Here is a 15,659-nt window from a genome sequence, read left to right as displayed (position 1 = left end):
TTGTGATGCCATTACTAATACCACACAAGTCATGACAAACTTGACAAGGCTGCCCAATAAAACCAAGACACTGTCCAAACACTCCAACATCATTCATGCCCGAGAAGCTCAATCTTGGCAGAGACGCCAGACCCACTCCCCTCCCCACACAAAAAGAGAAGAAGAGAGAGAGAGAGAGAGAGAAGGAGAGACAGAGGGTCTAATGCTAGGCTGATTCAGCAGGATGCTAAATCAAACCAAAGAACATTAATTACACACAGCATTATCAATCAGAGCTAAGTGTGTGCAGGGTTATAAGGTTTGAAACTAATCAAACTGACGATCCATCAAAAAGCTGTGATGGCTATTGTTGGCCATTGTTTTTCTGCTGATCAGCTAAAACTGCACCACAGATGGAGAATAGGGTAGGATAGGGTGTGGTATGGAGAGGGGATTGGGGTTAAATGGGTAGTACAGAAGGGGGTTGTATATATCATTTTGCTCACTGCTGTGATTTGTTTGTTCAGGAGAGGGAGGGCTTGAAGGGGATTTGAGAGGAGGTAGGGTACAGAGCTAAAACATAGTAGGGTTTAATGATCAGCTAATCCCCCCTCCTCTACTGAGAGGGCATTATATAACACAAGCCAGCCTGCTGCTCTCACATCATTTCAACTGTAAGGAAGTCTAGGTTATAGGCAGGAGGAGTGAAAAGAGAACAGCACATCGCTGAGGAAAGCAAGAGCAGCAAACCATTATTATAGAAGATTACTGCTATTCCACAAACCTTGATTGGACAAGAAACAATGATTAAGTTGTTTTGCTTGTTGCTGCTGCTAGCCAATTCCAGTGCCGCTGTCCCACTCGAAGCCGTAGGTAGAGAAGAGCAACCAACCCAGGCCTCCCAGGCCTTTATCACAGAACCAAGCCCAACTGAGGCAAAGTCTCGCTTTGCCCTGCTGGACGATGTCCGCTTACTCGCCAACGGTCTCCTACAGCTAGGACAGAGTTTACGGGAGTTTGTCCACAAGACCAAGGCGCAAATCAACGACATTTTTCAGAAGTTGAACATTTTTGATCGGTCTTTCTACCAGCTCTCAGTGGTCACTTCAGAGATCAAGGAAGAAGAGGAGGAGCTGAAAAAGACCACCAATTTTTTGAAGACCAACAATGAGGAAATTAAGAACTTGTCCCTGGAAATTAACTCTAAAATCAACAGCATCATGCAAGAGCGTGTACAGCTACAGAGCAAGGTGGGGAGCCTTGAGGAGACGTTGAAAGGACTGTCACAGAGCATGGCCCCTACTGACCAGCACAGCGAAATCATGACACTCAAGGTAAGCAACCGGATAAGCACTAAAGCAAATTTTCCTAATTACATATAATTCCTTATTTACATCAATTTGCAGTGTATTATATATTAACAGCAAAAGATGTGAGAAGTAAGCAAATAAAAGCTCCACCAAAATGTTTCATTCAAATCACATTAGCAATGGAAATGCATTTAATGAATTCCACTGACTTGAATAACCATTAACCTAATACCTTTACCCATTTGTAGCATTATTGACATTAATTGCACTTAGATGCTGTCATAATACAGTATGTCAGCACATGGGCTATCAAAATGCATAAACTGCACATACTGGCAAAATGAAAGCAACATGACACGTAAAATAATCTTTGTGTTTTGTTGCATGATTATTATTATTATCTATAAGTTGCTACTGGCAAGAGCAGCACAACATTATTTTAGAAAAACATAAAAAAGGTTACATAATGAAGAAAAACATGAAAAAAGAAAAAGTCTGATCAGTGTGATTCAGTTGCTGTATATAAACACTGTGAATGGCATTTTCAGGAAGTGATTGAATCTCAAGAGAAAACAATTGCCAACCTGCTGAAAGCAGTGAGGGAGCAGCATGACCAACTTGACCACCAGAAAATCAAGATTAAAAACCTGGAGGAAAAGGTAGTTTTACATCTACTATCTCCGAGAAACTTGTTTAGTATTAGAATGCTTTGTTTGCAAATTCTGCTTTGTGAATACAGAGAGGGAAATGCTGCTTTTTCTAGGGCAGACAATATAATTTAACACCATGAATCCATTTGCATTCTCTTGCAGCTAAGCTTTGACAGTTTTCAAGATACAGTCAATAAGGCAATCGATCCAGACCTTGAAGCTCCCGATATGTTTGAATATCTGACAGGAAACTCAACTGGCCTGAACACAAATGGTAAAAATACAAAATTAAAGAAAATACCTTGAAAATCCGGCAGATAGCTTGCTAAAAATAAAAGTAGAATGCAAAGGTTGGGGAAATGTGGAAGCATCAATTGTGATCATCTTTATTATGTTTCAGACCTGCCCGTGGACTGTAGTGAGCTGTTTAACAAAGGAGAGGCAAACACTGGAATTTATGTTATCAAGCCTAATGACTCAGAACCATTCAATGTGTATTGCGAGATGGGCTCAGGTGGGTCAGACTACAGCTATCCAAGTTCTCAGTGAAAGCATTAAACACCGTTTCTATATTTAAAGACCTGACATGTTTTTAGATGACACACTGGCATTTACATGTTTTTGAATAAGTTATTCAATAGGAGGGGGAACTGGGTGGTTAACCAATTTCCACATCTATGATTGTTGTCATGTGTCATGTGTGGAACAACTACTGGTGTGTGTCTTGTACGACAATAACCCAACTTGAATATATTTTTCACCCATTCTATAGACACAGGTTTGACTGTCATCCAACACAGGGTCGATGGTTCAGTGGATTTTGAGCAGACATGGGACAAGTACGAGAAAGGATTTGGAGATCTGGAAAGTAAGCAGTTTTTATAAAGTTTTAAATCTGACTCTAAACAAAAAAACTACCTTGGCCTGCACCGAGTTTTTTGTGAGGAGCCCATCTGTTAGTACTTCCTGAAAGCCTGGCAATAGGAAATAGTAATCGTTACGTATCAGCAATGAACTAACAAAATGACTTCCTGTATTGTCTGAGTACACAGCAAGTTTTGGCAGCTTTCCCTGTAGCATCCAACAGCCATGTTGAATTCCAAAGTAATGGCTCCTGTTGCCGTGAAGTGTAAATGCACTTTTCACAGTTACCTACCTATACTTACTGACTGCAGCATGCTACAAATAAATATGGATGATTCATAACCTAACAAGCATGAATATTAATTAATTAATAAAAGGTTGTGCGAAACTTTTTCAAATGTTCTGCTGACAGATAAACAGACAAAAATGTGGAGTTACTTATATGTAGGGAATGTCAAAAAAAAAAAGGTAAAAGCTAATGACTATGTGTAATTCAGAGGACTTCTGGCTGGGCTTAAAGAAGATCTACAGTATTGCACACCAAGGAGTTTACATCCTACGCATTGACTTGGAGGACTGGAAGGCAGAAAAGCACTCGGTTGAGTACCGTTTCTCACTGGAGGGTCCCTCCAAGGACTACACCCTTCATGTCAGTCATTTCTTCGGTGACCTGCATGACGCCTTGACCAGCAGCAATGGCATGAGGTTCTCCACCAAAGACAGACATGACAACAACCACCAAAACCCCAACTGCACGCGCAATTACACAGGTAAAGAGTTTGTCTAACTTATTCTGTAGGGCTTCTATGGCCCGTATACCCAACATAAGAAATAGTCCAAATATTGCACTATTGTTATTTCTGCCATATCCTCTATCAAACTATGGCTGTTCTGAGCACATACCTGACAAGATGTTTTTGACAGACTAAGATGTATCTATTGAACTTTTCCTGATCCTTTGGCAGGTGGTTGGTGGTTCAATGGATGCGGAGAGAACAACCTCAATGGAAGGTACTTGTGGCTGAGGGCTAAGGGGCGCTCTGTAAGGAGGAAGGGCATTCACTGGAAGTCTGGCACAGGGCCCTCCAATTCTCTAAAGATGACAAAGATTGCTATACGACCAGCTTCGAGTGCTGAAAGCTTCAACTAAGGCCAACAATTCACACCTTCCTTAACATTACTTGCATTTTTCACAAGCACTGATAATATCTAATGTTCAGCTAAATTGTTCCATAGAACAGGAAATTGAAGTAAGTCATTATATATGTCTACGGCAGTGAGAAGTCATAAAATGCTGAACTGTAGCAATGATGTAACAATGCCACGCAGGTTGTTAACCTACTGTTTGATCCAGTAACAACACCAGAATTACCGTTATGCAACATTTGCTATCGCTTGTGAAACAGACTTTATTATATTGATCTACAGCAAACTGATTCACAGCTGGCAGCAAAATGGCACAGTGCAGCAGAAAGAGAGAAAGCCTTGACACAGCATGGTGCAGATAAAAAAACGGAGATTCATTGATTGGCAAATGTATACATATTTGTATGTCTACTAAGCTATTTAAAAGTACGTTTTATTTTTGCGATGTATTGCAATTAACTATCTTGAAATGTTCACAGGACCCATAGGCACAAATACAACCATATTATTATATAAAGCATGCAGCCGACATACAGCACGTAATGGTTCAAGAAAAAAGTACTATAGTGTTAGTACTGGTGATTTATGGGATAATTAATACTCTGCTTCAGCTCCAAATTCAAGGAACTACAATGGCAAGGCAAAGCGAGCAGTCATATTCACTAAAAAAATATGGAGATACTATGTTGTAAAAGCAGGTTTATTTGGTTGTTCTTTTTTTACTCTGTAAAGTATTTAAGCCATGTTCATACTTTTATATGATTTATGCTGTTACTGCTGGAAAAGTATAATTTCAGTCAATTTCCTACTGTATTGTTATTGAGTCATATTGACTCTTGTCCATTATTTCAACATAAATAACTGTACTGTAGATGGGCCTCACGCTAACATTTCACTCTGTCAAGAATCTGTGTTCTAATAAATCATATTTATGAAGAAAAAATTAAAATTATGGTAAAACTATTACACTAATCATAGTGTCTTAATGTTATTTACATTTTTATAATAGGTACAAATACAATGTATTGTATCGATAGCAATAAGAAGTATAAAACTTTCTTTCCTCTGATAATTACAATAATAATACAAATAAAAATAATAAAAAACAGCATTATGATTTCCTTTCACCAGGTCCCACTAGCTATCTGTGGTGGATCAATTAGGTCTGGCATTAGTTAATCTACAATGGGAGGGCACATGTTATTTGTAGACAAACAAGCCTGCAGTCGTGTGACCGTGTCACCAGCAACATCTAGCAATAAGACACATCTCTTCAAATGACCTCGACAAAAATAGCAGTTGCTCTGATAGAACATGTACATGGTGCACTGGCAGACAGCGGTGAACATTAACAAGCCACAGTGTCAATTCCTATGCACAGTTCAAATTGATTTGTATTCATTTCTACAGGATGAAGATGTGTTTAGTGTTCTTTACTAACTAAGTAATTACTTTTGTGTGAGTTTGTTTTGAGATTTATGAAGAATATGGAGGTTTGTCTATATTTATCTACAGTTTAGTTTCCGTTTACAATTCTTTTATATATTTTTAACAGATTATTAATGTAAACAAAAAAACAAACATCTATCCCTCTGTAGTCCCTGAAAAACAAAATACTTACCCTAAACAGCACTTCAGCAAGTTTAAGTACATTACAACTGAAATGTAATATTTATATTCATTCATATTCATCTGTAGATCATCCACATTTAAACCAATAAACAAATATGTCATCGGCAGGCAAGATGAAAATATCTTTTAAATACAATACAAATCCAACTGTCATAGATAAATAGCCTTAGATAATAATAATAATAATAATAATAATAATAATAATAATAAAAGCTTTATCTTTTTGCCACCTATCAGTACAGGTAATATAGAAAGTGAGCTTTACTTTAAAAAATATGTATACTTCTTAAGCTAAAAGGACTAAGCTCAGAATATAGGGGCAAAAGTTATTTTTTTATCACTGCAAATGATTTTTCTGTACCTGTATGTGGTGTTTGGCACATAGACATCCCTGGCAGGAAACTCAAGGATCTCTCTGGTGGGGCGTACTCTGCTGTCTGGGTAAGGTTTAACCTGCAGTAGGTCAGGAGTTAAACAGTAATGGGGGTTCTCTGGAGCTGGAGAAATGTCCAACTTCAACTGGGCTATGGTGACAAGAGGAGAAAGGAGAGACTGTATAGCAGGTCGAGAAACAGAAATAAACAAGGTAATTCATTTGAACCATATGGTTCACTTTTTGTCATTGGTGAAGCCAATGAAAGTCTGGTCAACAACTACTGATGGGATCAAAAAATTAAAAGACACTGTTTTCTGCAATATATGTACCTGTTATTGGTCTGAGTCTCCTCAGAACTGAAGACGGCCTTCTCATATCTGCTAGAAACTTATACAAGTCCTCATCGCTCAACCTGTCGCCCTCCTATAACACACATGCATAATATAAAAAATTAAGGGGAAAACAAAAAAGAAAATATAACACAGTTTAGTGTCTCTGTATGTGCATGCCAAGTAGAGTATAAAACTCAATTTAGATTTGTGTGTGCATGTAGTATTTGTAGCTGTGTAGACCTGTTTGAAGAAGTTGGTAATGGTAAGTGTTGCAGGTCTAAAGCCTGTCAGACTACATGACTCATCTCCACTTGTGGTCCTCTCCAGAGAACGCCTTCCCATGATGCTTGAGTTTCTCCGTTCTGACCATGAGCCTTTTCTCTCTGCACATATGCAAAAAAAAAACAACAACAAAAAAACAGCATTTTATAATCACGTACTTGGTTTATTGATAGCTTTTTCTTCCTACAAAAGGCTCATGTCATATTTCTATCTAACAGAACAAAGAAGAATATGTTTTTCTAATCTGTCTAGGAATTAAAAATGCAACACTCACAGCCAGCCTCAAGAGGTCAAAGGTTAGACAAATACCAAGGCTCAAACCTAAAATAACACACCAATGATCAATATTGCTGGGTACTTTGTTTGGATGTTTTTCTGTCTGAATTTACTTAACCTGCTGTCTGCTCTTGGGAAAGTCTTTTTAGATAATACTTTAAAGTGTGCTAAAGTAAAGATAAGTCCATGAGCTTCATGCGTGACTGCCATGTCCCTGTTATAAGTTAAACAAAGATACTGTGAGTGATTAGGAGTATTAAACACTGACTGAAGTTTTTGGTGCCTCCAACCTGATGCTGAGATCCATATCTTTATAGTTTATAGGGTTATTTTAAAAGAGAATGTCAGACCTGAGAGGCTCATCTCCAGCTCCGTATCTCTCTCAAGACTGCCGGCACTGTTTACAATGTTCATTAGATGAATAGCAGTCCAAGCAAAGGGCATGCGGTAGCGGCCCAGACGTTGGCAGAACTGCTCTGACTGACTGCGAAGCTTCTCCAGCTTCTCTTTATTCTACAACAAAAAGACAAAAAGACATGTTTACCTAAGTTGGTTATATTTGTGATTTATATATAAGAACATTTAAACTGTAACAAAGTTTCCTTGTTACACTTTGTGATAATAATAATTCAAAGCAATTTATAATACTGATAATACCTTGGCAGCATCTGACTCTTTGAAGACCATGTATGGCTCAGCACATTCTCCAATATCGCCTTGCTGCAGTACCTTTTCCAGCTGCAGACAAAGCAGTTTTCAGTCAACACATTCATACACAGCAAGCAGTGATAATACAGGACAAAGACCCATCACATTTCTTCCAATCATATTTAAAGTCTGTATTGTATTTCACCAGATATTCTTTTTGATATTCTCAAAGAACATGGCACCATTCAGAGGACCAATGCATTTGCTCCCATAAAAGAAATAATGATGATAGAAATTAATTTTCCATTGACAGCAGTCTAAACATGTTTCTTGAAAAAAGTTTTTTTCCCCACCCAAAAAGCAACCAGGTGGTGTTTAATCTTAGAATCAGTGTCCCCTTAAATTATAGAGGAAAAACAATATTATCGTTACTTTCATTATTTTTAATACAACATTTGACGAAAAAGAGAAAAAATGTCACAACGTGCCTAACCTTAATGACCAAAAAGACATCCTGGGAGGGGTAAGTGATGGAAAATATAGCAGAGCGAGCCAATGTAGAGATGGCAGCTGTCTGAATGTGTGGACGCAGCATTGCCTTTGTCTGCTCAGAGTTCAGGTCAAAGAAAAAGTTCTCCGATATCTGTGGGACACACACAAATAAGTAATTATAACATTATCATAACATAAGAAATGACAGAAATGTCATGTATGTAATACCATGACTACAACATGATAATAATCAGTTTTCAATCTAAAATTTTACAGCACAGACACTACAGCCTGATTTCTTGCTCATGGTGGATGACCAACACAATCACATTTCAGTGACAAACAACTTACTTGTAAAATAATAGAGCTCTTGTTCAGAACAGCATATAAGAGGGATCCACTTTTTAAGGCAACTACTACCATCTAGTGTTTGTTAGATAAAGGGGAAGTGAAAGAAGCACGACTGCAGCACTTAAGATAGACAGATATTTTCAGAGTATGATTTAACTGCATTCACACAACCATAACAGGGCAACAACGTAAAATTTTATAGTCCACTCATCAAATTCGTTTGGGCCTCCCAACAATTTTAACGGTTTCCAGAAGTGGCCCAACAACTCAGGGCTGAGGAGGCACTGAGGAAAGCATAACAGCTTACCTTTTTCTTTTCCTTGACATCATATAAGGCCAAACTAGCAAATATGGGCTCAATTTCGATCTCAAACCTTCAAGGGGAGAGAAAAAAATAGAGTGGGTCAGCAGAAAGCAGCAGTTAAATAAAATGGGTTAAAGCCTTTCGTTTTCTGAAAAGGCCTGTCCACCACTTACTTCAAGGACAAGCACTTGACGAGTAGCCTCTGGCCAAAGTGTTCTTTAGGTACTTCAGGCACACAGTGGCGCTCGATGGGTTCCTCCTACACATTCACATGAAATATAAAAAGAAAAAATCAGGACAAATCAGGAAAATGTGACTCAATTTCTGCACAGCCCTGCTGTGATGAAAAACATTTATGCATGTAAATATATTTATTACAAAGTTAATAGCAGATATTATGTGATTTTAAAAGTGAAGAAGAAGATTAGGCTCATTGTTAGAGTAAGATACAACATTTTATTTACAATTCCAGCATAGGTGCAGGAGAATATTTCACCTCATCAAGGGCAGGGTGCAGAGCGAAGAGTTCACGGTGGCGGTTGGCCTTGCGCTGATCTTCATTATGCCTGTCAATCTCCTCATTGGGAGCACGGTCGAGCAGGTGAGGCAGAAGGGCATCTGGGAGGGAGTTCTTCAAGTCAAATATGCTGCAGGCCCAGCTGCCACGTGGGGTGTCATCTATAGACATAGACCGCCGCTTCAGGTCATCCTACAAGACAAGGAGAAGAATTGCTGCAGGGATTCTAGCTTGCATGCACAGCATTCTGGCAATTATGACTATAATGACAATATAATTCAAAGCTATATCCTCCTATCCTGAACACTTAGGTTTAGGGTAACTTCTTACTAATGAATGATTCTGTACCTGGTCATCCTGATAACTGCTGTTGTCTGGCATCTCATCAGCCTCAAACACTTGTTTTGGTAGGCCTTTCTGACGCTCTTTCTGCTTATCTAGAGTGTTGGGATTAAAGCCCGTACCAAGCTTGTGATATCTGAAAATGCAGGAAGTCATTTAGAACACAAGAACTAAATGAACATTAAACAGTTGTCTACATTATTGTTGTGTTTTAAAGAGCGAAAACAACAACTTACTTTCTGTTGACAACGGCCCAGTCTTCTGTGTATGATCTGACACAGTCTCTGACATGAGGATCAGTGTCCCTGAAGACAGACAGGCTCAATCAGTTAAAGAAGCTTTATTTTAATAGCAAGAGTCAGACATTAAATGCATTAATCCACAATCAAGAATCCTTACCCTTCCTCCGGGACAGCTTGCACCACTGTGCGGCACTCCCTGGGTGTGTAGATGACCTCAATGTCATCCGGAGGAAACTCAATCAGATCTCTCAGGGGACCTGATTCAACGATGGGAGGGTGAGTGATGAGGTACTCCTCAAAATCCACTGGTTCCACTGCCTCTGTGAGGGGAACCTGGAGGACAATGAGAAGGAGGGAGCAGGAGAGATCTGCTATGACATAGATATTTTCAGCTCTTCAGTTCTCCCATGATAGGCGATACTCCTCTTCATATTGTAAATAATTTTTTTCCTCTGTTTTGTAAAAGCTTTATAAGATTTATATCTCATACAACCTCTGAGGAAAGTTGCAGAGTCATGGGTTATTATTCTTTCTACGAATGTACACCATGCACAGAACCAGCACATTCAAAATATTAAACTATATAGGACCTATCTTTAATTTTAAACAGGAAGATCAATTTTCAGAATGATGTTTGTGATTCCAGCATATGCTTTACAATGCCCTAAATGTGATCCCAGCAAACAGATTAGCAAGTGTGCCACTTGTATGAGCTGACGGTTTCCTATGTATTAGTGTGTATTTAAAATAGTAAATGATAAACCCAGGTGGGAATCTTTGTTTTTAGCAAGATCACTGGGATTCACACAGCATGAAAGTGTATTTAGAGACAATAAAACACAACACAGTAGTTTATAATACTCGCAGACAGGGCTGAGTTTTTAATGAAGGACAAATGTCTGTGTGAACGGAAGTCTGAGTGTGTGCGCTTGTCTCTCGAGGACGTTGTACACAAACTCTTTTCACGGTTTAATTAAAAGTCAACTGTAGCCTAATTTAGGATTTGGGGGTTGGGAATATTTGCTGGTGTGTGGGCTTTGGGCTGCTGAAGATCAATTGGCACTATCCCTTTAACAAACATACTGTTTGAGTTCAAATATGGGCACTATAGAAACAGTGGAGCAGACTTGCAGCTAATCCAATAATTACCACTGCTGATATTTAGCACAACATACAAGAGTTGTACAGAATAATAATATATATATAATAATCACTAATATGACTGAAAGTTGTCTTGGTCATAGTACAAGTAAAAGTAAAGGTTTGACGGTGATAAAATGAACACTAGCCTTTAAGACTACTTACTGTGTTGCTTGTTGTGGTGCCAACATTGAGGTTTTTGAAGAGTTGTGGGGAGCCCCCATACTGTCCAGCTATCTGCTTTCGGACCTCTGCTGCCACAGTCCTGAAAAGACAGGAGAGCCAAGGGGCAGAAGACAGTGTTAGTGTATATATATATATAACATGCATGGCTGGTTAATCTGTAATTAAGGGTGGCATTGCCAAGACAATAAACAAAACAATACCGACACAATATTTTGTCCACAAAAGTACTGAGACTGGTATACAGGTTATAAGACAGTAAGCAGTGCTGACAGACATTTGCAAGGTGGTCGTATAAAACGTATAACACAAGCCGATAATTGTATGGATTAATAAAAGGAACATGAGTTTGTCTTTCCTGTTTCAAATGTTAAACCACTGCAGTTAAAAGCCTTCAACTGTGAAGCATGGGTGACATTTAACATTTACTTCATTCTTAAGAAAATTGAGTAATATATTAAAGGTGAGGCTAGATAGCATTTAGGATTGTACTTTTTGTTGTTTTAGGATTTCTCTTTGTGTCAGAACTTCACCGTGTCATCCAGACAGCATCATATATTACAACATACAGGAAAGAAAAAAAAAATCTCTGGAGCCCAGTGGTCAGCACAAAGTTTTTCCTGTTCAACTGCAACTGTAGCCACACACACACACACACACACACACACACACACACACACACACACACACACACACACACACACACACACACACACACACACACACACACACACACACACACACACACACACACACCTTAAATCAAAACAACCACCAAAATCACTTCTACCTTGAACAAAACAACAATGCAGCAAAGCCCAAAGTGACAAAAACAAATAACAAATTACAACCAAGGATAAGGGTTAGACACAAAAGATTCAAGGTTATCTTGCACAGGCAACATGGAGGTTATGAGAATCCACAGTTATCATTAACAATGTTTTTTTTCCATTACATCTTTCTTCATAATCAATAAACTGGGCAATTTTCCAGTTTTTCTCTCCATCCTGAAAGCTACATCACGAGGTAGGTTATCTCACTAGCCAGCTTTAGATAAAAATGATAATGCTCTGTAGTAGAGATCCAGTGGCTTCTGCAGTGCAGTGCTGTCACCACTGGAAAAAGAAAGAAACGCTGAACTGACAAGCACATTACACAGTGCTCCCTAGTGCCTCTTTCCAGACCTTTACTTAGCACTGGTTAATGCACAGAGGAATAACTTGATTAAATAAACAGCTGTTATCACTTCAAGATCAACAAAATATAAACTGTTGGAAACTAAAAATATCTGAAAAAAAACTTTCTAGATATTTTATCTACTAAAACTGACCCAATGTGTGACACTAGCTAACTTGTAATTTAAAGCATGCCTAAACATGTACAGTTATGTGCTTGAATAACGTTGACAAGGTAAATACTACATACAATGTTAAGAGCCTTTAAAATGTAAATGTGTTGTTTCACAAAGACACTGGCAATATAACACAATCTGCTAAAAAGGTCAGCAATGAACATGCTCTTTCTGGAAGTCACTGTTTACTTTCTAACTGTGGCTGTGCGAGAAGTTGTTGCCTTATCTCTATGGTAAATTTTGATATAGTGGTAAAAGGTGTCCTTTTGTTTATTTTGCACAGATAAGGCATGCATAGTATTATTGTGTTTGTTAACTTCCGATTTATTAGCTGATTCCAGTTAAGCCCCTCTCAATCATTCTGCCTGAATAACCCTGAATCCGGAGTGTATGTCCAGTCAGAATAAATCAATTTGAAATTCCAATAACTGGATGTAGTTGTGATTAATAACAAATAATGCATCCACCACCAACAAAGAAAGAGCATCAACTTCACAATCCAACCCATAACTCTAAATGACATGACCGAATTTTTACCCCTACATTTCTGAAACTCAAAAAGACGAACCATCACAAAGCGGAGATGGAAAATTGCATGGCCATTAGAGTTCTTCCATGTGAAAAATATAAAAACAGAACTGAACACAGGAATTCCCCCTTTCCAAAGCCCTCAGATCATCAGGATAATCTCAGGAGAAGCTGTACGAAGTTATTCATCATGTTATTCTTATACATTAGTTCTGGGGAAACTGGAACCAGCAACCTGGAAAATATTACTGTACTGGTTCTGCCAGTGAATTAAGTGATCACCTGACAGTGTCTAGTGTTTTAGCCACAGTTTATGTTAATACCTGTGATAGATGATTATCACACATGTATATATGCATCTACAGACTGGGATGATGGTATTTGACAGCTAGCACAAAGCCCTTTGTTAAAGAGATTACTTTGATCAGTCTGAGGGGCGGGGAACGGGAGATAATATCGCTAAGTGATAGCTGCTGTGGGAGGCTTTTGTTTCCAGACTTACTGTCTTTACAAATGTAAATGAGTTCTTACTTAAAACACAATTCAACAAACAAAGTTGAGTCACATCCACTTGACAACCAGTAACACCCAGTTAGCTGCTCGCCGTTAGCGACTGTTAGCTAACTAGCCCAATATTAACGTTTTTTAAATTTAGAGTTAAATCGCTTCATTTAATTATTAAAACCCGCGATCCCCTGTGGCCACAACCGTCTCATTACGACAACACTACACCCGGCTCCTTTGTTAGCTATCGCTGGAAAGGGTGTAGCTAGCGGTGCTGCTGTCTGTCTGGGTGGGTCGGAGCATCTTTTACGGCTAACAAGCGGCTAGCTCGCAGCGGCCAGGCTGTGCTGGCGGTCGGGCCTCCCCTCACGGGGGTCCCTCAGCGGTGGTCCGAGGACGACCTAGACCGCGTTTAAGGCGACAAAGTGCTCGGTGCGTCCTTGACGAGCTCGTCTCGGGGTCCCAAGTCTTTACCTGCTGATTTTTTGGGCGAAGGCGCGGCGTTCAGCCATGGCAGTAGCCGCGGATGTGCTTTACCGAAATTCCCAGGCAGGCAGGCAGGCAGGGCAGCAGGCAGTCTCGGATCCACTCACTCACTACGGCCACAGGGAGACGGGGAGACGGGAGAACGGGACCAGCGCCGTAAATACGGTCACAGCGGGCAACAGAACACACCCAGGGAAAAGCACCTGCGCACTGTGTGATGACAATACAGCGACGCTGCAACTGGTTTTAGTTGATTATTCTTTTTAACATACATGTAATTTAAATGTGCACTGATTAAACAAACTCAAGAAGAGATATGAAAGGATTTTAAGCAATACAAACAAAACACATTATAAATGTAAAGGTCTAAATCAATTTCATAAATACAACATAAATACATAAATAAATACAACATTTGCTAAATCTGGCTTATTATTTCTCGACTAATTAACAAAATATGGAAAATACCTGAGAGTCCAAAGTGACATCTTCAAATGAACAACAACCAAATGTTTTGCCAAAAGAGTTGATAATAGTTCATTAATGAACTAATCATTGTAGCTCTAGAGTCAGTAGTGATTTTACCAATACTGTTTAATACTTTTGCCTGAATGCCTTTTGAAAAATAATAAATGTCAGATTATAAAGCACCATTAAAAGGTAAAGGGACAACATAATAAAAAGTAAATTTAATCACATGAACTTATAAAATTCCTAAACTGATAAACAGAGGAGGCAAAAATACAGAGACCCAGAATACAATACTCCACTACAAGGAGAATTCAAATGCTTCAAGTACTGGCTTATACAAGTACAAGTACTTCACTGAGAAAATAAAGTATTTGAAACACTTTGAATTGAACTTGATAAAATTACAAGCGACTTCAAAAACTATTCCATTTGAAATAACATCCACATTTTTTTTATCATATCATCATTGAATTATCCACATTTATTTGCTTTTTCTATTTTGTTCTTAATGCAAGTAATTCAAGAAAACATTTCTCAACAGTAGAAACAACAAACACCTTTCAGTACAAAGTGTCATCTTCAACATTGTACTGATGTATGGATTATCTGATACCTTATAGGCTCAGTCTCAGTGGACTAAAAGGTCAAAAAGTCTTTAGGCCAGCACTTTGCTTTTAGTGAACCAGTTCAAAGACACAAAATTACCACAAAGAGATAGCTAAAAATCAAATAAGAAGAAAAAATTCAAATTTGCCTCAAAAAGATGCAATCTGCTACAAAAATAAAAGAGATGTAAAACTTCCAACAGAAACTACCAGAAACAGATGGAAAATTACCATAAACATGACAACGAATTACAAATAATACAGAAGCAAATCAACCCAAAGCAAACACTAAATGAAACTTGGTTCAAAACTGACAAAACATAAAGAAACACACAATTACCACAAAAACAGACAAAATTACCAAAAGAAAACCGGGGATCCTTAACAAAAGGGTGAGGTTCTTATCCCCTGTGTGTGCATTTCTCAATATCTGTCCATGACTGTAAAGTGCTTGAGTAAATGCACACAGTTTCTTACCAGCTTGGCTTGCAAATATTTTTATGATGTGTGATGTAGATGGATTTACCACAGCTAAATTAAACAAGCTGACCTTCATCGCAGCTATGTGGGGAAATTAATAAGAACTGATGTGATGAAGGTGGCATATATGTGAAACTTGCTTTATAATTGTGACCCTGCCTTTATACA

General features: G+C 38.5%; 2 protein-coding genes across 19 annotated transcripts in view; one reads left to right on the top strand and one right to left on the bottom strand.

The window, feature by feature from the left end:
• dock7 (dedicator of cytokinesis 7) overlaps window positions 1-14,071 on the bottom strand; it is a 40,424-nt gene extending 26,353 nt beyond the window's left edge. For 16 of the 18 annotated variants that reach the window (XM_026345785.1, XM_026345774.1, XM_026345775.1 and 13 more), the window contains exons 1-14: window positions 13,924-14,071; window positions 11,049-11,148; window positions 9,901-10,076; window positions 9,738-9,806; window positions 9,508-9,637; window positions 9,139-9,351; window positions 8,816-8,901; window positions 8,646-8,712; window positions 7,989-8,138; window positions 7,505-7,585; window positions 7,198-7,360; window positions 6,530-6,672; window positions 6,287-6,380; window positions 5,943-6,105 (exon numbers count right to left, since the gene is read on the bottom strand). In XM_026345785.1, the coding sequence (XP_026201570.1) occupies window positions 5,943-6,105; window positions 6,287-6,380; window positions 6,530-6,672; window positions 7,198-7,360; window positions 7,505-7,585; window positions 7,989-8,138; window positions 8,646-8,712; window positions 8,816-8,901; window positions 9,139-9,351; window positions 9,508-9,637; window positions 9,738-9,806; window positions 9,901-10,076; window positions 11,049-11,148; window positions 13,924-13,961 (1,673 nt within the window). In that variant the 5' untranslated portion in view covers window positions 13,962-14,071. The remainder of the gene's footprint in view (window positions 1-5,942; window positions 6,106-6,286; window positions 6,381-6,529; window positions 6,673-7,197; window positions 7,361-7,504; window positions 7,586-7,988; window positions 8,139-8,645; window positions 8,713-8,815; window positions 8,902-9,138; window positions 9,352-9,507; window positions 9,638-9,737; window positions 9,807-9,900; window positions 10,077-11,048; window positions 11,149-13,923) is intronic. The other 2 variants (XM_026345783.1, XM_026345784.1) reach the window with 1 other exon arrangement.
• angptl3 (angiopoietin-like 3) lies at window positions 660-4,915 on the top strand. Its single transcript, XM_026345795.1, has 7 exons — window positions 660-1,313; window positions 1,838-1,948; window positions 2,102-2,213; window positions 2,340-2,453; window positions 2,712-2,807; window positions 3,301-3,573; window positions 3,769-4,915. Exons 1-7 carry the CDS (start codon window positions 783-785, stop codon window positions 3,951-3,953), a joined length of 1,422 nt encoding a protein of 473 aa, XP_026201580.1. The 5' UTR covers window positions 660-782; the 3' UTR covers window positions 3,954-4,915.
• Window positions 14,072-15,659: the final 1,588 nt, after the last annotated feature.

This window comes from Anabas testudineus, chromosome 4 (genome assembly GCF_900324465.2).
Source record: "Anabas testudineus chromosome 4, fAnaTes1.2, whole genome shotgun sequence".
NCBI classification, from domain to species: Eukaryota; Metazoa; Chordata; class Actinopteri; order Anabantiformes; family Anabantidae; genus Anabas; species Anabas testudineus.
The sequence above is the reverse complement of the archived record's forward strand: the minus strand, read 5'-3'. Positions and strand labels throughout refer to the sequence as shown.

What these genes read in the sequence shown, in the direction of transcription:
- angptl3 (XM_026345795.1), top strand. Translation starts at nt 783, where the DNA reads ATGATTAAGTTGTTTTGCTTGTTGCTGCTGCTAGCCAATTCCAGTGCC. An exon ending in GCGAAATCATGACACTCAAG is followed by an intron (nt 1,314 to 1,837) that starts GTAAGCAACCGG and finishes TGGCATTTTCAG; the next exon opens with GAAGTGATTGAATCTCAAGA. An exon ending in AACTGGCCTGAACACAAATG is followed by an intron (nt 2,214 to 2,339) that starts GTAAAAATACAA and finishes ATTATGTTTCAG; the next exon opens with ACCTGCCCGTGGACTGTAGT.